Raw genomic sequence first — 21,614 nt, forward strand, 5'->3', positions numbered from 1 at the left:
AGCCTACCAGGCTCCTATGTCCATGGAATTCTCCGGGCAAGATACTGGAGTGGGTAGCCTATCCCTTCTCCAGCAGATCTTCCCAACCCAGGAATCGAACCAGGGGCTCCTGGATTGCAGGCGGATTCTTTACCAGCTGAGCTACCAGAGAAGGGCCCACCCTAATGACCTCATTTCAACTTGATTACCTCTGTAAAGACCCTGTCTCCAAACAAGCTGACATTCTGAAGTACTAGGGGTTAGGAGTTCAACATATGAATTTTGGAGACACACAATTCAACACATAGTAATGAGTGTCTCTGAAACTGGTTTAACTGGGAAATACGTTGGTGGTCCAGTGATTAGGACTCCACACTCCCACTGCAAGGGGCCCAGGTTTGATCCCTGGTGAGGGATCTAAGATCTTGCAGGCTGCCCAGCGCGACTAGAAAAAAAAATTCTTTTTTAATTTAAAATAGGTGTAAATAAGCAGTAGCAGCACAAAACAGTTGGAACATTGCAAAGAGGGCTAAGAATTCCATGTTCAAGTTCTAAATTAGCCACTTCCCCTCTCAAGAGCCCCAGATTTCTTCTCTAGAGGATAAGAGGGCTGGATGGGGCCTCCAGAACACTCTCACCCCACGGGATCCTGTTGCTGACAAAGTGAGAGAAGTTGAGGCAGCACGGCAGGGAGGTTAACGACAAGGCTCCCCCACTCACAACAAGACTGATCCTGAGCAAGGACTGATGTGAGCCTCGGGGATTTTTTTTTAATACTCTAAAGTGAGGACAGTGATAATAACTACTTTAAAAGGTTCTGAGGACTAATAAGGCCTGTGAATTGCCTGACACACAGTTGTCATTCCATTCGTATGAACTTCTAAAGGTATTACTGCTCTGATTACTACCAGGAATCAGGCGTTGGACCTAGGACTCAGCTCTCAGGTGGTGTCCGTGATGATCGGAAGGCAGGGGTCTGTGCCCCAGCTCATGTGGAGTGAGAGGCTGCAGCTGGCAGGACTCCTGTGAACCTTGTAGCCATTCTCTTCTCCAGGGGACCTTCCTGACCCAGGAATTGAACCTGGGTCTCCTGCATTGCAGGTGGATTCTTTACCACCTGAGCCACCCGGGGAAGCCCAACTTTCCCTACCTCCACATTAGCCAAATCCCATCCCATTCTGACATCCACATTCATGTCATTAGGGTCAGGGCTGGGATTTCAGGTGATTTTTTTCTCACTGTTTTATCAATTTTATACACCCTAGAAAAGTATAATAAAATCTATTTAATTATCTCATTTAAATGCAGCCCTGTGACCTCACTCCCACATGAACACTAGATTGCTTGGGGTCTGCAGTAATCATTCAGGTCTCACGTTCATTGAACTGTTAGTTAATTGCTCTTATGTGTCTCCACCTAGACTGAAAATAACTTGAGGAAACAAATAGGTCTTCTTAGCGAAATTTAGCAAAGCTTATTGATTGACTCCCACAATGCACTGGCCCTCTGACATAAACTATCTCATATCCTCCCGATGACCTGATGAGGCAAGGTAATGGTGCTCCTGCATCACAGATGAGACCCTGAGGTGCAGAGGTCACATGGGTAGGCAGTGACCAAGCTCAAAATCCAATTTGACACTTGTCTGACCCTGAGGTCACCAACCTAGCCTAGCGCTGTCCTCAGCAAGCTACCAGCTACGGAATCGTGAGCACTCCTGTCCCTCACCTAGGCTCCTCCGGCCTGATCAGGGTTTTCCGTGGGCTTGCTGCCCCCTTGTGGCCTGTGAGGAACTGCTCCCCCTCCCAGCTTCAGGCACATTCCACTCCAGACCTGAGACCCTAAGCACTTGTAAGAGTTAACCAGCGGGGCTGGCCTTGGCAGAGCAGAGCCCTCTGTACCTACGGGAGGGCTAGAGCCTCCTGTAGAGTGTCACTTTTTAAATGGACTACCATTTTAAAATGGTAGGATTTTTAATTAATCCTAATTAATTTTTTAATTAATCCTCCCTACCAGAAGGATTCTGCTAACAGCCAAAGAAGAGGGCTTAGGGTCCAGGGTCAACATCTGTGAGATGACCTACAGGGTTTGGTTCACCCCACCCAGCTTCTCATTTCCCCCTTCCCAGTCAGGATATGTGGGTGTGGACAATTTCTTCAGGATTCTCCTGAGATTTCCATTTCCCAAGAGTTTGTTTATGGAATAGAGGACAGAGAAAAGGATAAAGGTGGTTAAAGTTTAGAGCTTAAAGTTTCTTTACATAACACAGAGTCCTTTTCTCAAAAAACCCATCAAGATTCTTCAATAAGTACTACTGGATTCCTATTGTGCTCCACAGCTGCAGCGCTCAGGATGCAGAAAACACTCTGTCTTGAAAAGTAAACATATAAAAAATTACAATTCAATGAGACAAGTACTCTGATATTGGCGTCCTGGGACTTCTATCACACGAAAAATGGTTATCAGCACTCAACACTGAGAATAGAGTCATCACAAACTAAACAAGGTAGAAAACAATTAGGGGTCAGATACTGCCTCCAACTAACCATCACTCCAACCCCCAGCTCTTCTGTAACTTACATAAGCAACTTGCTCCCTCTGCCTACCTGGGCAGGGAAAAAACTGCAAGAGGACACAGCAAGAGGGGGTGGTGTGGAATAGCCTGTCTTTCCACCTCCAGAGGGACTAGGATGTTTGAGCCAGCGACCATCCTCTCCCTACCTGCTCGTTTTCCCTCCAAAGACCTTCCTTAACAGCATAAAAAGTGATCACTACCTTTTCTGAGACTCCTATAATCACTGTGGAAAATTCTGAAAGAGATGGGAATATCAGACCACCTACCTGCCTCCTGAGAAACCTGTATGCAGGTCAAGAAGCAACAGTTAGAACTAGACATGGAACAACAGACTGGTTCCAAATTGGGAAAGGAGTAGTCAAGACTGTATACTGTCACCCTGCTGATTAAACTTATATGCTGAGTAAATACATCACATGAAATGCCAGGCTAGATGAAGCATAAGCTGGAATCAAGATTGCCGGGAGAAATATCAATAACTTCAGATATGTGGCTGACACCACCAATTATGGAAGAAAGCGAAGAACTAAAGAGCCTCTTGATGAAAGTAAAAGAGAATGAAAAAGCTGGCTTAAAACTCAAAATTCAAAAACCTAAGATCATGGCATGTGGTCCCACCACTTCATGGCAAATAGATGGGGAAACAATGGAAACAGAGACAGACTTTATTTTGGGGGGCTCCAAAATCACTGCAGATGGTGACTGTAGCCATGAAATTAAAAGACACTTGCTCCTTGGAAGAAAAGCTATGACAAACCTAGACAGCATATTAAAAAGCAGAGACATTACTTTGCCAACAAAGGGCCATCTAGTCAAAGCTATGGTTTTTCCAGTAGTCATGTATGGATCTGAGAGCTGGACTATAAAGAAAGCTGAGTGCCGAAGAATTGATGCTTTTGAGCTGTGGTGTTGGAAAAGACTCTTGAGAGTTCCTTGGACTGCAAGGAGATCCAAACAGTCCATCCTAAAGGAAATCAGTCCTGAATATTCATTGGAAGGACAGATGCTGAAGCTGAAGCTCCAATACTTTGGCCACCTGATGCAAAGAGCCGACTCACTGGGAAAGACTATGACGCTGGGAAAGGTTGAAGGCAGGAGGAGAAGGGGACGACAGAGAATGAGATGGTTGGATGGCATCACCGACTTGATGGACACGAGTTTGAGCATGCTCCTGGAGTTGGTGATGGACAGGGAAGCCCGGAGTGCTGCAGTCCATGGGGTTGCAGTCGGACACAACTGAGCGCGACTGATGATCCAGCCCAGCAAATTTTACACCACAAGGGACCACTAGGGGGCGGTACTGCAGTGCCAAGCTGCCTGGGGCAGGACTTCCATCGCCAGCTGGCCAGCTTGTTTCCGTTTTCTAAACCTACTTTTTAAGGATAGTTTTAAACTGCTCTTTCTAAAATTTAAATGACCCATAGTACGTGACCCCTCAGTTCAGTTCAGTCGCTCAGTCGTGTCCGACTCTTTGTGACCCCATGAATCGCAGCACCCCAGGCCTCCCTGTCCATCACCAACTCCCAGAGTTTACCCAAACTCATGTCCATCAAGTCAGTGATGCCATCCAGCCATCTCATCCTCTGTCATCCCCTTCTCCTCCTGCCCCCAATCCCTCCCAGCATCAGGGTCTTTTCCAATGAGTCAACTCTTTGTATCAGGTGGCCAAAGTATTGGAGTTTCAGCTTCAGCATCAGTCCTTCCCATGAACACCCAGGACTGATTTTTAGGATGGACTGTTTGGATCTCCTTACAGTCTAAGGGACTCTCAAAAGTCTTTTCCAACACCACAGTTCAAAAGCATCAATTTTTCGGCGCTCAGCTTTCTTCACAGTCCAACTCTCACATCCATACATGACCACTGGAAAAACCATAGCCTTGACTAGACGTACCTTTGTTGGCAAAGTAATGTCTCTGCTTTTTAATATGCTATCTAGGTTCATCATAACTTTCCTTCCAAGGAGTAAGCATCTTTTAATTTCATGGCTGCAATCACCAACTGCAGTGATTTTGGAGCCCAAAAGAATAAAGTCTGACACTGTCCACTGTTTCCCCATCTATTTGCCATGAAGTGATGGGACTGGATGCCATGATCTTAGTTTTCTGAATGCTAAGCTTTAATGCAACTTTTTCACTCTCTTCTTTCACTTTCATCAAGAGGCTTTTCAGTTCCTCTTCACTCTCTGCCATAAGGGTGGCGTCATCTGCATATCTGAGGTTATTGATACTTCTCCCGGCAATCTTGATTCCAGCTTGTGCTTCTTCCAGCCCGGCGTTTCTCATGATGTACTCTGCATATAAGTTAAATAAGCATGGTGACAATACACAGCCTTGACGTACGCCTTTTCCTATTTGGAACCAGTCTGTTGTTCTATGTCCAGTTCTAACTGTTGCTTCCTGACCTGTATGTAGGTTTCTCAAGACGCAGGTCAGGCGGTCTGGTATTTCCATCTCTTTCAGAATTTTCCACAGTTTATTGTGATCCACACAGTCAAAGGCTTTAAGTTAATACAAACAATTTCACTAGGGCAGGAATCTAAAACTCCTGAATTACAACATTCAAGACTGGAATTAAGAAGAAAAAAAGAGTAATTTTTAAGGCAGCTGCAAGTTTCTCACGGTCACAGCTCGGGAATGGAGACTCTGAATTTGAGAGGAGCCCTGAAGCTGAGCCCCAGAACAGAAGGTGTACTGTAAAAGCTGGAGGTGAGAGGGTTGGAGAAAAGGTAGATCCAGGAGTGGTGTAAGGAGGGCTTAAGCACAGGGAGTGAGTATTGTCTTATGGGGATGGGTGAGCTCGGGACATAAGTCCCATTTTTACCAAAATGCTACCAATCTTACTGTAAATTGGTACCAGCTTTCTGGGGCACAACATGTAAGTTGCATATTAAGTCTTAAAAATGTCAATATCCTTTGACCCAATAATTCCATCTTAGTGACTTATAAGGAAAATTCTAAACTGCACAAATATTTGGCTATAAGGATATCCAACATTTGTAATAGCCAAAACCCCCAAAATAACCAAAAAAACTATAAGCAACCTAACTGCACTTTAGTATGAGTTGCCTAAATCAACTGAGGACTATTTTGTAAGTATTACAAAGGATGTGCAAATAAAAAGTTACATGTGCATGCGTGTGTGCTCAGTCGTGCACACTCTTTGGGCTCCCATGGACTGTAGCCCCACAGGCTCCTCTGTCCATGGGCGATTTCAGGCAAGAATCTTCGCGTGGGTTGCCATTTCCTTCCCAACCCAGGGACAGAACTCACCTGTCCTACACTAGCAGACAGATTCTTTACCCCTGAGCTACCTGGGAAGCCACTTACTGACATGGAAAGACATTTATGCTAAATTCTGTGAAAAAGATCAGCAGCAGAATTGTATACCCAGTATGTATGTCAATTTTGCTTTAAAAAGATACAGCAACATAAAAGCATTTACTTGCAAAGATAATCAGCTGAAGAATATTCTCCAAGGGATTAATATTCATCTTTGGACAGAGACTATGGGTGGGCTAATTAACTTTTTTTAAAAGGTTATTCTTAAGTAGTCCTACCTAGTCTTTATCACAAGTGCCAGGTTCTTTCCCTTGCCAAAGGGGAAGAACCAACCTTATCCTTAAAATCCCGACAGCTTCCCCAAACCTCCATTAGCCTTGTTCCATCTCGTCCTCTAGGCTGTGTTCAATCTTTTCCCCTACAAGCCTGGGGATCCTTCACTGGGGTCCTGTGTCGCTCTTGTCTGTCCCTGCCCCACCGCCTGGATGAGACGCCGCCGAACAGGGCAAGTTATTTATTGTAAAACTTCAATTAGATCTGGCCCGACTTCTCGGAGTCGGTGGGACTGCAGACCTCCCTCCTCACAGAGAATTTCACGCCATCCAGTCGCCCGTCGCCGCGCGGGAAACAGAACCCCTGCCAATACGCGGCGGCGGGCGCGTAATGATGTCATCCTGCACGTAACGCGGAGGCCGAGCCGCGAAATTTGTCCCTTTGGAGGCGCCGTCCCTGCTTACAGCCCGCTCACGTCATGTGACCGACCGAGAGGCACCTGACACCAGTGGCGAAGAAGGAGGCGACCCTCTGCGAGATGGAGGCTACCTTAGAGCAGCACTTGGAGGACACGTGAGTAGTATCCTTGTCGGCCCGTCCTGGGGCTGGAGAAGTTGAACAGGACAGAGAGTGCGAGCTGCGAGCGCCGGCTGGGCGTCTAGGAGACGCTCTGTCCCGGGGCCTCTGGTGGGGGTGCGAGGAGACCCGGAATTAAATCGCGCCGGGGCTCCCCACATTCCCTCCCGAGCCGGTCTCCGCTGTCTGAGGCCCAGCCCCTCTGTCGTGCTGACATTGTCTGGACACGGTCGTCCTTCGACAGTTTCAGGAACCCGGTTCTTTTGAGGGAAAGGTGTACCACTTGTGTAGAGCGTTGCCTTTATAAACGTAAACACACACGCTTATTTCCTTCCGGGTGTAACCAGCTACTTGTCGCCTAAGGAAATGAAAGGTATCCCTTAAATTTTTGAATGAGTAAATATCTACGTAAAATCCAAAATTGGAAAAATATAAGACGGTGTACAGGGGAACACCTCCTTCCCATCAGTACCGTTCGGCTTCCCACTTCCTCTGCATGAGGCAACCCATTGTTACTTAAGAGTTTCTCAGCAGTTGTTTCGAGTGAGTAGGTATGCTAAAGTATGCATTTTTAACAAAGGCAACAAAATCCCAGCTATTGCAGCGTTCCTGGCCCACCAGAGCTGAACAGTACCGTGCCAGTCTTTTCTCTCATGAGAGAGAAATTGGTTTTAACTATTCAACTTAAAATAGTTCAATTGAATTTTTCTTGGGGTAGGAGTGGACGATAAGTTAAAAAAGATTGAGTAACACGGATTTAATGTCTGGTACATAGAAAGCCTCTTTGTGTTATCATTACTGTCATTTTCCCACATCATCTTCTTCCTTTTTCTTGTGTTTCTGGAATTAGAATGAAGAATCCATCCATTGTTGGAGTCCTGTGCACAGATTCACAAGGACTCAATCTAGGTTGTAAGTATCTCACATCATCCCTTTGGTGGACTGCATAGCACTTGATGTTGACTGAGAGCCTAGTGTGCTATTGTTCTCTAGTTTTTATTTCCTGTTATCCTGACACTTTCTGGGGACTTTGATGAGAGTAGATATCATCTCCAAATAACACGATTAGAAAGCTGAAACTTCTCAATTGACATTTATAAAAGTAGAAATGTTTCTTACAGTTCTAACACTGCACAGTTGTTTCTACTGAAGTCCTATTTGAATCATTTTAAATTGGGTCTAGAAAGGACTTCAGAAAATGACAGTAGTTACTATTTATTGAACAGATACCATATGTTGGGACTGCTAAGCTCTGTATACATTATCTCTTATTTTCACAGTAACCCTGCTAAATGGGTGATGGTGTTATTTCTCAGTTCAACTTAACAGTAAGTGAGTAGGCAATAAAAATATGGGATGCAGGGTTGGACACACGTAGGTTCAACCCCTCGCTCTTCTGTTTACTAGTAGTGTGAACTGGGGCCAAAAAGAACATCTTGGAGCCTCAGTTTCTTTAGTGAGTTGTTTTTTAATAATAAATACTATGGAATTGCATTCATGAACTCTTAAGTGCTTTACATATACTAAGTCATTTAATCCTCATGACAACCCTATGCAGTAAAGAAACTGAGGCACAGAGGTTGAATAAACTTGCCTAAGGTCATACAGTTAGTAAATGATTGAGCTAGGATTTGAATCTAGCTCCAAAGTCTTTTAATCACAGTACTATAAGATTATATATATAAAACACTCAACACAGAGTTCAGACATAATGCTCAATAAATGGTAACAATTGCACATGAGAAAATAAATCCAGAAAGGTAAACAATGGAAGGCTTCAGCTAAGTCATGTCAGAACAAGTAAACCCAGGACACCTTGTTCCTTACTCCTCTGTACTATAGGGCTTTTTAAAGCTCAGAATTGTTGCTGGGAGAGTAATTGAAGTAGTAGTCTGTGTCACCCAGTTAGATTTTGCACACAAACCAGTTGGTTGGAGGGAAAAGGGCAGATTTTTTTGAGGCGCTTGCCACGCTCACAAATGGAAAGGTTGCAATTCAAGTGCAGAAATCTAAAACTAAACGTATTCCTTCAAGAAACCTTCAAGGCCCAGAAGACTGCACTGTGTGTCCAGTTAATGTTTGACATAACAATAAATCCATCATCCCTGCCATAGGGGCATATCTATGACCTGACTTAGTTTCAAGCAGAGGAGCTTGTGTTGCATTTATATACAGAAAGATATTGTAAACTTAGTAATTACTTTTTGGACCTAGCACCCAAGATTTAGTTACTATCTACAGGCTAAAGCAAACATTAGTAAAAAGCCAATTCTGTTGCTCTTTGAAAACAATCAGCTTATTCTAGTGGAAATAACTACTCACAGAATATTTATTTATGCTGTCAAGGTGATCTTACAGCTGAACTCCTGAGTAAAAATCTTTATATTCTTTGAGGTTGAGCTCAGTAAAAGGAAATCATATTTCCCATGAGGAATTAATTAGTGTCAACAAGTCTCTGGCCCTGTTTTTGTCAGTCTCACCTCTGAATTTCTTCTTGGCTTCAGTTTGCTTTCAGATTGACTTGAATTATAGCTTCCTCATATGCTTGAGAAGGCGTTTCGAGACAGTGATGGGAATGACCTGGAAAACTGAGTAGTTATGACCTTACTGAGTTAAAAGCTGTTGTCGGGTTTCTCGCTAATGTAACCAGCTGAATATAAGGGCAGAATGATTTTGTCACCACATAACCTAAGAGACCATGAGAACCCTCTCTTTGAATAATTCAATTCAGTTATATGGTACCTCTGTACTCATTTTTGGACAGTCAGGCAACATGGTATCATCTCTGTCTTCCAGGCCGTGGAACCCTGTCAGATGAGCATGCTGGGGTGATATCTGTTCTAGCCCAGCAAGCAGCTAAGCTAACCTCGGACCCCACTGATATTCCTGTGGTGTGTTTAGAATCAGATAATGGGTGAGTAGGAAGGCAACAGATCCTTTCCTTTCCTATTTATTCAGGAAAATCCCTCAGAAACTCGACCGGGTCTTGCCCTGTGTTCATCAGTGATTCCTCATTCCAAGTACTTTGAGGGAGGTTCCACCCTTTGGACAACAGGACCAGATGGGTTGGTCTCTGGAGCTAATGTGCTTTCAGACCACAATGACATTTAAATGAAGAGTAAGAGTTGTTATGAACTATCAATAAAAGAAAGCAATAAATAATACAGAGGAAGCAATGATACAGAGGAAGACTCAACAACAGAAACAATGTCTGTAATAATAGAAGTACTAAAGACATTCCAAGTGAGGGTCCTCTGAATAATACTGAAAAAAGCAGAATACAAAATTATGCACATTATGATCACAGTTTTATATCAATAAAATGAGAGAAAATGTATATATAGTATACATGCAGATTAAAAAAAGGAAAATATTAATAGTGGTTGTCTTTGAGGGATAGGATTATAAGATTAATTTCACATTTATATTTTATACTTTCCTGTATTTCCCAAATGTTTTATTGTGTTTAGATACTGCTTTCATGTATAGAAAAATAAGTATTACTTTTTTAGTTGTATCCTAAATCAAAGAGCATCTTTAATCTTACATTGCCACCCACTTGTAGCACTTTACTAAATATCTTCCGTGTTGCCTTTCAGGAACATTATGATCCAGAAACACGATGGCATCACAGTGGCAGTGCACAAAATGGCCTCTTGACATCTCCTATCAGTTCTTCTGCAGCCTGTCACAGGGACTCAGTCATACATTATGTTAATTATCTCATAGAACTATTAAACCATTCATGTAATATGTATTGGGCACTTTTCTATTAATTTTAGAGTAGGCTGCTTTTTGACACTGTGGATTTAGTTAGGAAAGGATCATGTTTTGAAGCAGCAGGTTTAGGTCACCTTGTATACAGAATTTTGTTAAGTTTAATAAACCTGGTTGGAGGAAAGCTTGGGTCTTTTTTGAATTCTTTAAATTCTTAAAACCAATGTTCATTTTTTCAATTATCAAATGTAATTTTTCTTAAAAAAGAAAACTACTCCAAATTGTTCTCTTTCAGACCTCCTGAAATAGATAGATTCTCACAGAAGCATCTACAGATATGTAAACCAAGTCAAGCTTACTCTTACCCCATAATAAAAACATAATAGCAGATATCATAAGTATTTACTATATGCCAGGAACACATTTAATTCTCATTAACAACCATATATGGGTTTTCCTAGCAAAAAGGTGGAAGCAACTCAAATGTCTTACTGAGGGGTGAATGGATAAGGAAAACATGGTGTATATATACCATGGAATATTATTCAGCCTTTAAAAAGGAAGGAAATTTTGACACACGTTATAGCATGGAGGACTCTGGAGGACATCATGATAAGTGAAATAAGCCAGTCACAAAAAGACAAATACTATATGATTCCATCTGTATGGGGTGCTACCAAGAGCAGAAAAATTCATAGAGATAGGAAGCAGAACAGTGGTTGCTAGGGTGAGAGAGGGGAAAAACGAGTTACTGTTTAATGGGTACAGAATTTTTGTTTTACAAGATGAAAAGAGTTCTAGAGATGGATGGTGGTAATGGCAGCAACAATATAAGTGTATTTAATACCACTGAACTGTACACTTAAGGATGGTTAAGATTTAAAAAAGGTTACAATAGTAAATTTTATGTTTATGTATTTTACCACAATAAAAGTTTTAATTTAAAAACATGAATAAAAACATGAACTAATAATTCACAATTACAAGAGGAAGATCAACTTACAAAAGTGAAAAGGATTTTTCTATATCTCAAAATAGAAAATAAAACATTTGCAATAGCAATAAAAATAATCATTTAGGAATTTAATAAAGGATGAAAATTTCTGTGTAGGGAAAAAATTTTAACTCTTAAGGATTAAAAAATGAGCAGCACTAAATAATCATAAAATACAATGTAACAAAATATCAAATCTGCAAAGAATTTTTCCTGAGTATAATTTTTCTAATAGTAATATAGCTTTCCTAATTTTTCAATATAGTCCTAATAAAGATGGTGGTAAAAAATTTTTTTGTAAATTTGATATATTTTTCTAATATTTCATGGATGAATAAAGGTTTCATAAATAGTTGTCAAAAAAGAAAAAACCCATATAGTAGGTACTCATTTGTCCCATTTTGTATTTGTATAATTAAGGGATTAGCAGTCACCATTTGTACCTGAGATTCCAACTCCGAATCTTCTGTTGGTTTCTGCCATACAAGGCAAATCAATCATAATTACACATACATTCCTTCCCTCCAGGGCCTCCCTCCCCTGCCCTCACCCCATCCCTCCGGGTCATCACAGAGAGCCAGACAGGGCTCCTTGTGCTGTAGAGCAACTACTCACCAGCTGTCCATCCCAACACCTAACAGCATATACATGTTGAAATGCAGAAGAGCCAAACAGCCTTGTTTCTAACAGCCCAGCCACTGCAGAAACGTATGACTGGCCAGAAGAAAATCTACGTTTGAAATGCATGCTGTCTTCTTTTCAGCCTTTATCATTCTCAACAACAGAATGGTGCACAAGCAGATAAAAAAGTCTTCATTTTGTTGAATTTGAATGCAGCTTCTGTTGCTCTCTAGCAATTTAATATTTGACAGTATAAAGAGAAATCTCCAGAATAATGTTTATTCAAAAATACCAAGCACCTACAAATAAAAAGTGCTAGTTTAAATTAAGCCCAGTGGCCTACTCTTAGAATTTAAGAAATGGTGGGAACTCTTCCCCAAATCTTAACTCTTCTGCATAAAGAGTGAGGACAGAAAAAATCAGCTAAAAATAAAATCTTGGTAGTTCTGTATTAACACTCTAAGTCCCCAAGTGCCAAAAAATATTCATGGGCTATGTTTGTCAGTGGATTGACAGTGGTGACAGGGAAAATCATGCTGCATTCTTGCTGAGTAACTTTTAAGGCCGAGAATTAGAAAGTCAGAGGTTGAGGGAATTATTTATGCTTAGTTCAAGATCCTAAAAGCTTTATTAGCTCGATTGGTTGGGTACAGATGTCAGAATTTAACCAAAATTCCAATGGTGGCTTAAGAATCCTGCTCTTGATATTAAGCCCCACATGATTAATAAGAACCATTTTTAATGAACTAAGTATACCAGAAGCAGGTCACTTAAGGTGCACTTACTATATATAGAGTCCTCACAACAAACTTGCAAGTAATATTAGCCACATTTTACAGGTCTGGAAACAGATTCAGAAAGGGTAACTTGTCCAGAATCTGCAGACTTAAGTAACAGTAAGGTTGAGATTCTAACCAAGTTTGCATTTCCCACTGTACCTCAAAAGTTTTCTGTATGAAAGATGTTTCAAGGGGTTCATCTCTTACACCATATTTGCAGCTTTCCCAGCCTCAGTGAATGACTCACTGTTCTGCTGCATTTCAAATGGGACCCCGCCCTCAGCATCAGAACTGTCTATCAATACAAAGCTAGCCTCTTGTCATCCTATTATCAGAATCATAGACAGCCCTGCTTTAAAGAGTAGCAAGCTCCTACCCCTCCCCCCTAAAAAACAATCTTACAGATGTTTACTAAAAAGCTATTTTTAGAGTATGATCTGTACTACCAACCACACATAACTGCCCACTTAGAGGGCATCTTCTCAAACCACAAAAACTCTGCTTCTGGTAGCACTTTAATCAAAAAGTATTATAGAATTAGTTTTAAAAGCCTGAGAAGCCCCTTACTTTTTAAAAACATGCATAAATATGTGCAAATTTTCCAGATAAAACAAGAAAAACACACATTGACCTAAAACACACTCTGGTTTAAAACCTGGAATGTTGGTGCTGGGGAGATGAAAGGCAATTTCCTATTTACATTTTTTTTTTTCTTTTTGATGTGGAGGGTGGAGTAGAAGAAGGAAATGGGATAAGAAAACTGAATTATCCCAGCTATTTTATAGGAGACTCAGCCTTAAGCCTTTCCAAAATGCAATGGGGAAAAAAAACAGTTGCATTAAAATTATAAGTATATACCTTTCATAGGAGGTGTTTGGAGTTAAGGTAATCAAGTATAGAAAAGTAATTAAAACAGGGCTTGGAACTTCAAAGTACTAACCAGAATCTTCAGTCATTACACAGAAGCACACATAAATAGGCTGCAGATTGCCATTTGTAGCCCAGAAACTATATCTCTCTGGAGAAAGAAATGTCAACAGACCAGTATTCTTGCCTGGGAAATTCCATGGACAGAGGACCTAGTGGGCTACAGTCTGTAGAGTCACAAAGAGTCAGACACAACTGAGCGACTGAGCATACATCACCACTGGACTTTACAGGTTCCTCAAACTCCGTAGGTCCAAAACAGAACTCAACTCTCCCCAAACCTGTTTCTTTGTTTTGTATCTGTCCCAGCTCGAGACCTTGGAATTATCCTAGACTTCTTTCTCATTCCCTGCATCCTGGCAGTCTTCAAAATCTGTTTCTCTTAAAGAACTCATGGGCCTGTAACATTCTTTATCTTTCTGGCTTACTTCACTCTGTATAATGGGCTCCAGTTTCATCCATCTCATTAGAACTGATTCAAATGAATTCTTTTTAACAGCTGAGTAATATTCCATGGTGTATCTGATTCATATCAATGTATGACAAAACCCACTGAAAAATTTAAAAAAAAAAAAAAAGAGTATTGGGAAAAAAAAAAAAACAAAACTCATGGGCCTTGTTTCATTCTCCTGCGTGATTTTCTTCAAAAATACCATGTTGTTGACTTAATTTCCAGGCTTAAATGTATTATTTGTAGAGGCAGTATTTTCTTTAGACATTCTTTAGGGATTTTTTAGGTATTCTTTAGACAATGCAAACATACAAGGAAGGTAGTCATTCATCCCACCAGCAAGTGATAGTTTATATTATTTTACTGTATTACTTGTATTTCAAAAAACAACAACTTACATGCTTGGGAACAAATGTATGCTTGCTATATCTTGTTTTGCTTTGTCACTTAAGTAGGAGCATGTTTCTTGTTGTTAACAATTCTCAGGAAGCATGGTCATACTCTTGAGAGTCCCTTGGACTGCAAGATCAAATCAGTCAATCCTACAGGAAATCAACCCTGAATCTTCATTAGAAGGACTGACGCTGAAGCTGAAGCTCCAATACTTTGGCTACCTGATGTGAAGAACCGACTCATTGGAAAAGATCCTGATGCTGGGAAAATTTGAAGGTAGGAGAAGGGGACGACAGAGGATGAGATGGTTGGATGGCATCACTGACTCAATGGACATGAGCTTGAGCAAACTCTAGGAGATGGTGATGGACAGGGAAGCCTGGCAGGCTGCATTTCATGGGGTCACAAAGAGTTGGACACAACTGAGCAACTGAACAATAACAAACTGTCATACTCTATATGTTGCTCTTAAGTTCTTGCCAAATAACTCTGATAATTATCTTTGTAAAAGAAAAAAAAGAAAGAAAGAAACTATTCCCAACTCTGGGGCCCCACCCCTGCCTTGAGCATAGAGTTAAAAAATAAATTGAAGCATATTTAAAATGATAAGAGTTTTTTTGAGCAAAAAAATATTTGAAGCGTTTGAAGCGGGCACTGACAAACCTGAAGAGGTGAGGAGTAGTCTGTCATCAGAAGTTTAGGGAGAGGCTTTTATAGAGAAAATGCAGAAGCAAAGCAAGGCAATTATTGATTGACTACAGCTTAAAGCCTAGTTCAGTTCAGTTCAGCTCAGTCACTTAGTTGTGTCCAGCTGTTTGTGACCCCATGGACTGCAGCACACCAGGCTTCCCTGTCCATTACCAACTCCCAGAGTTTGTTCAAATTCAAGTCCATTGAATCAGTGATGCCATTCAACATCTCATCCTCTGTTGTTCCCTTCTCCTCCTGCCCTCAATCTTTCCCAGCATCAGGGTCTTTTCTAATGAGTCAGGTCTTCTCATCAGGTGGCCAAAGTATCAGAGTTTCAGCTGTGTGTGGTTGCTTGTCTCTAGGCTTTAGTTTCAGAATCTTTAAGCATTTACAGGCTTAGGTTTTGGTTTGTTTATGTAGGCCGCCCAGCACTAGAGCCACCTTAGGTTTCTAGTGGCCTCCTTCTGCTTTAGCCAAGTGATTTATCAACTTCTTGTATTCGCTACAGTACCAGAGGTGTTGATCCAGGTACAGCAGGAGGTGTTTCCCATGGCACAGACTCTTCCTGGTTTAGCCAACAAGTAATTTAAAGCAATTCTACTGTCTCAAATCATCTTACCAAAAGCCGAGGGACTTTCGTTGTGTAGGTATTGCTTTAGTAAGATTCAGTGATAGTTGCCAGAGGAGCATTGTCTTCCCATGCATTAATAGAAAGAAAGAAAGTAGTGAAAAGGCAAAATGAATAATGGTTTCAAGTAGGAAATGAAGATCTTGATCCATGATCTTGGGAGAGCTGTCCACCTCAGGATGCTGTCTGCTTCTGGGGAGGAACTTCCGTAAGCCAATTTTAATTTTAGGTCTCCAGTTAGTGCACAGTTCTTGGAGTCTGGAGGAGCCCTTTTTAAGTGGGAGATATAGACCCAAGGTTTAAGACTCTGAAGTTTTACTGCTGACTTGGTGTGGTCCCTTCTAAGGAGGTCCAAGGGCAATCTTTGATCTTAGTGATTTCAAATCAGAAGGGTGGGAGAAAATTGGAAATCTTTGTTTGGAGAATAACCAGATATTTGAGAAAACTAAAACAATTCAGGATTCAACCTAGTTTACAGGTATTTAACGGAAGTTCAAAAACAATGAATAGGACTAGCATGTGATACCCACAAGATTCTATTATACTTTTCCATTGAAATTTAATTTTTTTTTACAATTAACCCCATCATAGTAAGACTAACTTGTTTGCAAAACAAGTCTAGTCTCATTAAACTTGGCCTATTTACAGAGGTGCAGTAAGACTAGTAATTGACCATACAGTTTCTTTTAAAAATCTCTTATGCTAGAACTTTTTTTTGCTAGAACTTTTAATAAGAAATCTTAGATTGAACTTTTAAAGGCTCTCCATATTAAGAAGGCAAATCAAGAATTTGTCATTTCAGACTGTATCTGGGATATCTATAGATTTGGGTGAAATCCTCTCTTTTGGAGGTTCCCAAGATATCCTGAGGTTCCTGGGCCTGCCAGGAAGTGACCATTCTTACTTACCTGGTAAAGTTTCTAGAAACCCTGTAAACAAGATGCCAGGTCAGTTTTCCTTTAAGAGCTTTATTGCATCCATAAAGTCAACCTTAGTTCCTTAAAACTGCCTGATCATATCTGATTTTATGTATATTCTCAAATATGACACTCTAATCAAAGCCTTGGTAATATACAATGCTTCCAACTGTGTCCTGTTACAAGGACATATTCTTATTGGGCTTATGTAAATCACAGTATTGCCATGAAAATAAGAATATGTAACAAATTTGCAAATACTGGAGGGATCAGGTAGGGAAAAAAAATGAATGTTTCACTTTTGTTTACCAAGGTACACTTTACCAAATTGTCTGAAGTCCTAAGTAGTTTAAGAGAGAACAAGGTTTTGTTAAATCTGGAAAACAAAACATTAAGGAATTAGCAGTGTTTCAAAAAAAAAAAGTTGTTAAAAAATTATCATCAGTTCATTTAATCATATGTTACTAATTCTTATTGGGCTTGAATCCTGTTTTTTTCCCTTAGCTTTGAAAATTCTTACCCAGTTCACTTTTATGATCTTAAACTTATCAGAAACCTGTATTCTAGATCTTCCCATGAATCTCTAAAGACGAAGAGGGACTTCTGTGAAAGCATCAGTAAACAAGTTTCTGTAAATGACAAAAAGACTTTTAAATAAAGTCCTTCCATACCTTTCCTTATTCTCCAGACACATTTTACCTTCCTTCTTACTTTACACACACAGTTGTTTCCTTTCACCCTTGTATTTCTAAGTGATTTTTAACTACATATAATGATTAGCATTTATAAGCCTTAGAATCCTTACTTTCTAGTAGAAACTAAAAAGAAGTAACCAATTGTTGACTGTCTATTACACTAGCATTCTGTGGATTGGCACATTTATAAATACATTTCATAATTTCAAGAAATATATTTTTCCTCATAGTAAAATTTTCAATGTGACATAAAACATGTTTACCAATAAACCCAAATATCTTTGAAATAAGGGTCTGGGGCTCAGCAGTAAAGAATCCACCTACCAATGCAAGAGACACCAGTGATCTTTAGTTCCTCTGTGACAAGAAACCAAAGTGGATAAAAACTCAAAAGTAAGTAAATCTGTGTTCAATAATTAAGGTTTCAGTATTTTATTTTATTTGGAAATGATCGAGATAGTCAACGAATATCCAAAATTTAACTTAGTATATAACTTTTTCCTAGTTTCCAAATTGCCCTACACACACTTGTTTTTGTCCTTCCAATATAAATCACCTCCCTGAGATCCACATTTCAAAGAAATGGCTCTTGAGATCTAGAATACTTACATCTCCAAGCTCTAAGGCACAGAAAAAAGATATTAAGTTTCACCAAGGAGGACCCTGATTCCCTAAATCCAGATGTTTTATAACATCTGCAAGTCTTTTGAACTGAATAGGGGAAGTTTCGAAATTGGTAAAAAGGAAAGGTGGGCTTTTCATTGTTTCTAGAGCTACATTTCTGTTCTTGTCAAGACTTGATTTGTAAGACAAGTAGTCGTTCTTAATTCCTCAAAGAACTGGGTTACAAGCTAAATGATATGAAGAGGCCCAAAGGACCCACCCATCCAACTATATTATCTTCAATTTGCTTCTTCATGTCAGGGAGACTCCCAGCTAAAATGGAAATTAAAAGATTCCTCTGTTCCAGGTTTAGGACTGTGCCTCTTTTGAATGTTTTAGTAAATCCTTCCAGAGTGGCTTCAGAATGTTTTTCTTTTCCTCTGGGTACACAGTTTCCCTTCAGCTTAGGGAAGAAGGCCTAAAAAATTTTCCTATCAGACTCTGAATATCAGCTTCCAAAGTGGCCAACTTCTAACCATGGAGCTCACTAAAAAATCCTTTGAAATATCTTACTAACACATTTTAGGTGGGGCAAACAGTAAATATTCCTGGCAATACTGAACAAAACTTTCTTTTACTTTTAAACCAAAGGTATCCATATCAAATGAATCAAAACCAAAACCATGGCTTAATCATGGATGCAAGAGGCATTCCCAAAGAAGATGAAAAAGATATTACTCCCCCATCCCCAAGATCCAGAGCCACTCCCAAAGATGACCAAAGAAAGACTTAGACAATACCCATGAGAGTGGGCGATAGTGGATACTAGCTATAAACAGGGTGCCACCCACATTTCCGTCCAGCCATATTTTGGGGTCCCTCAACATGACAGCTGAGATGCCTGCACAGATACAGAACTGCCAACCTGCATCTCTGATGGGTAGAAAGCCAAGCCAAGGTCTCGACACAAAACAAGATAAACGAGAAAGAAATAGCAGTCCCTGGGTGTAAGAAATAAAAACTTAAAAGTGGGCCATTTTCAAGAATAGCTAGCTTTGAGTGGCAGCTTGCTGATGTAATAGCCAAGAGCTGGGTTACAAAACTGAAAAGTCCAGGCAAAGGGAGGGCGGGATGCCTAGTATTTTCACACTTGTTTATTCTATTGGTGAATTCAAAACATCGTGCCACCCCACGGACTTCCCTGTCCATCACCAACTCCTGGAGCTTGCTCAAACTCATGTCCACTGAGTCGGTGATGCCATTCAACCATCTCATCCTCTGTTGTCCCCTTCTACTCCTGCCCTCAATCTTTCCCAGCATCACAGTCTTTTCCAATGAGTCAGCTTTTTGCATCAGGTGGCCAAACTATTGGAGCTCCAGCTTCAGCATCGGTCCTCCAATAAATATTCAGGACTGATTTCCTTTAGGATTGACTGGTTTGTTCTCCTTGCAGTTCAAGGGACTCTCAAGAGTCTTCTCCAACACCACAGTTCAAAAGTGTTGATTCTTTGGCGCTTGGCTTTCCTTATGGTCCAGCTGTCACATCCATATATGTGAGAAGGAATAGGTGCTCAAGAAAGGAGGAAACAAGATGTCAAGGAGGGGCCAGCCCATAAAGTGGAAGGAGATAAAGCTTGGTAATGTCCGGGAAGATTGTTTACTCCATAGTACTCAGCTAATGAGGAACTGGGGGAGAGACTTGTGTGCTAGGGATAAACTGCTCATTGTAACGACTCTGGATGTGCCTACCCACCAGACACCCAATCTTGCAAGACCATCATTAAAGCTTTGCTTCCCACTCACCTTCTGTACCCAAGTCCATTCTTTGAGTTTGGGCTGGTGAGTATGTTTCTCACACTGGGGAGGGGAAGAATCACTCATCAATGCGGATGTAAATGAAAATTCACAAGCCACCATTCAAAGATCTTTTTTTTTTTCCTCCTGCTATTCTGAATCTAGAATGGAAGGAATTCTGTAAAACTGCACCATAGGTGGCAGTCCAGAATTGACTTTGGTAAGAAATCTCACCCTTTTCGGTCTTCTGCCAGTTTTCCCACGATCTTATCTGCAGTTTCTCAAGCAAGTGGGGTGTCCCAGCAGGTCTCATCCTGACCGCTAGAAACGTGGGGAACCACTGACTGAAACCACCTGCCCTGTCCTGGCACCACAGCAACCACTTGCATGAGTTAGCTTAAATAGGAAATCCAGGTAAGGAATGCAGAACAAGCTACCAACAACCAGAAATATTTGAGAAAGGTCAAAAGGTGAAAGGAGACCCCAGTCCTTATGTCCTGCCAACCTCCCAGAATCCTTCTGGCTGGAATCCATCTTGGCTGAATGATGCTAGTGCCACCAGGAAGGATCTTGAGTCAGAGGTGTTAGCCAGAGACAACCCAGGAACTAACCCCATCACCACAAAACCTGAGACTGTAAGCCCTGTGGCAAAGCAGCTCTCCTGGGTCCCCTTATCCTGCAGCTCTCTGCCGGTGCCCCTTCCCAATAAACTCTCTTGCTCTGTCAGCATGCATGTCTCCTTAGACAATTAATTTCTAAGTGTTAGACAAGAGTCCACTCTTGGGCCCTAGCAGGAGTATGCTTCCAGCAACAAAACTGTAGGGGGGAAAAAATAATTTTCCCTCTACTCTTAAAGTGCTTGGCTGAGACCCCTTTTTCTCTAGAGCACCTCATAAATGGATAAACTTATCTAGGTTAAAAGTTTTCCACTGTGGCCACTGCAGTACAAGATTATCTTTGGTAAGTTTAGCCTACTTGTTCACCCTTAAAACAAAATTTTATCCACCTGAGGTCTCACACAGGACCAGCCCAGTTTCAGTCCAACCCGACCCTGGACCCAGGGCAACTCAAGCCGGTTTCTGAATGCAGACTGGAAAAAGAAATGCTCAAATAAGGTCTGATGGTTCATAATGCAAAAGCTGCAGAGCTGGGATGGGGGAAGGGCCAACCCACACCTCCAGAGGCAATGAGAAAGCAGTGAGCCCACTGGGCTCACTGGGTATCTACCTTGGGCTCCTTGGGGTCTCCTTCCTTTGCTCCCTCTTCTGACACCAGAATTATTTATTTGAACAAAAATGGGTTCATACTGGGCAGTAACAAACTAGAAGATGTTGGGAGTGCTCCACTGACTAGAGCTCAGGGAGAGGTTTTTACAGAGAGAAGGCAGAAGCAAAGTAAGGAAGTTATTGATAGGCCATAGCTTAATTCCTGGCTGATTGTGACTGGTCATCTTTAGGTTTCTATTTTGTAGCCCTGTTTCAATTTCTGGTTTGTTTTCATAGGCTGGCTTGGCATTAGAGCCATCTCAGTGTAGTGGCCTCCTAGTTTAATTTAACAATAGTTATCCAAAGGATTTTCTACTTGGTTTACTCTGGTGCTTGCTTTCGAGATCATGGTGAACAAGTCTATCTTCTGGGTCAGGGTGGGAGGAGGGGAGGGCCTAGTATGATGTCAAATCCCAGTCTCCCCTCCTCCGCTCAGGAAGTAAAGTCCATCAGCAGGA

General features: G+C 41.1%; 1 protein-coding gene across 1 annotated transcript; it reads left to right on the forward strand.

Annotated features, from left to right (window-relative positions):
• The first annotated feature begins 6,556 nt into the window (after positions 1–6,556).
• LAMTOR5 (late endosomal/lysosomal adaptor, MAPK and MTOR activator 5) lies at positions 6,557–10,583 on the forward strand. Its single transcript, XM_065907046.1, has 4 exons — positions 6,557–6,679; positions 7,533–7,594; positions 9,479–9,596; positions 10,282–10,583. The coding sequence occupies exons 1-4, from the start codon at positions 6,645–6,647 to the stop codon at positions 10,340–10,342; spliced, it is 276 nt and encodes a 91-aa protein (XP_065763118.1). The 5' UTR covers positions 6,557–6,644; the 3' UTR covers positions 10,343–10,583.
• The last annotated feature ends 11,031 nt before the right edge of the window (positions 10,584–21,614 follow it).

This window comes from Muntiacus reevesi, chromosome 1 (assembly GCF_963930625.1).
Source record: "Muntiacus reevesi chromosome 1, mMunRee1.1, whole genome shotgun sequence".
Taxonomy (NCBI): domain Eukaryota; kingdom Metazoa; phylum Chordata; class Mammalia; order Artiodactyla; family Cervidae; genus Muntiacus; species Muntiacus reevesi.

Bases quoted from the DNA above. Each gene is read 5' to 3' on its own strand.
- LAMTOR5 (XM_065907046.1), top strand. From the start codon at position 6,645: ATGGAGGCTACCTTAGAGCAGCACTTGGAGGACAC. The intron at 6,680-7,532 runs GTGAGTAGTATC...TTCTGGAATTAG, and splicing joins GAGCAGCACTTGGAGGACAC to AATGAAGAATCCATCCATTG. The intron at 9,597-10,281 runs GTGAGTAGGAAG...GTTGCCTTTCAG, and splicing joins TGTTTAGAATCAGATAATGG to GAACATTATGATCCAGAAAC.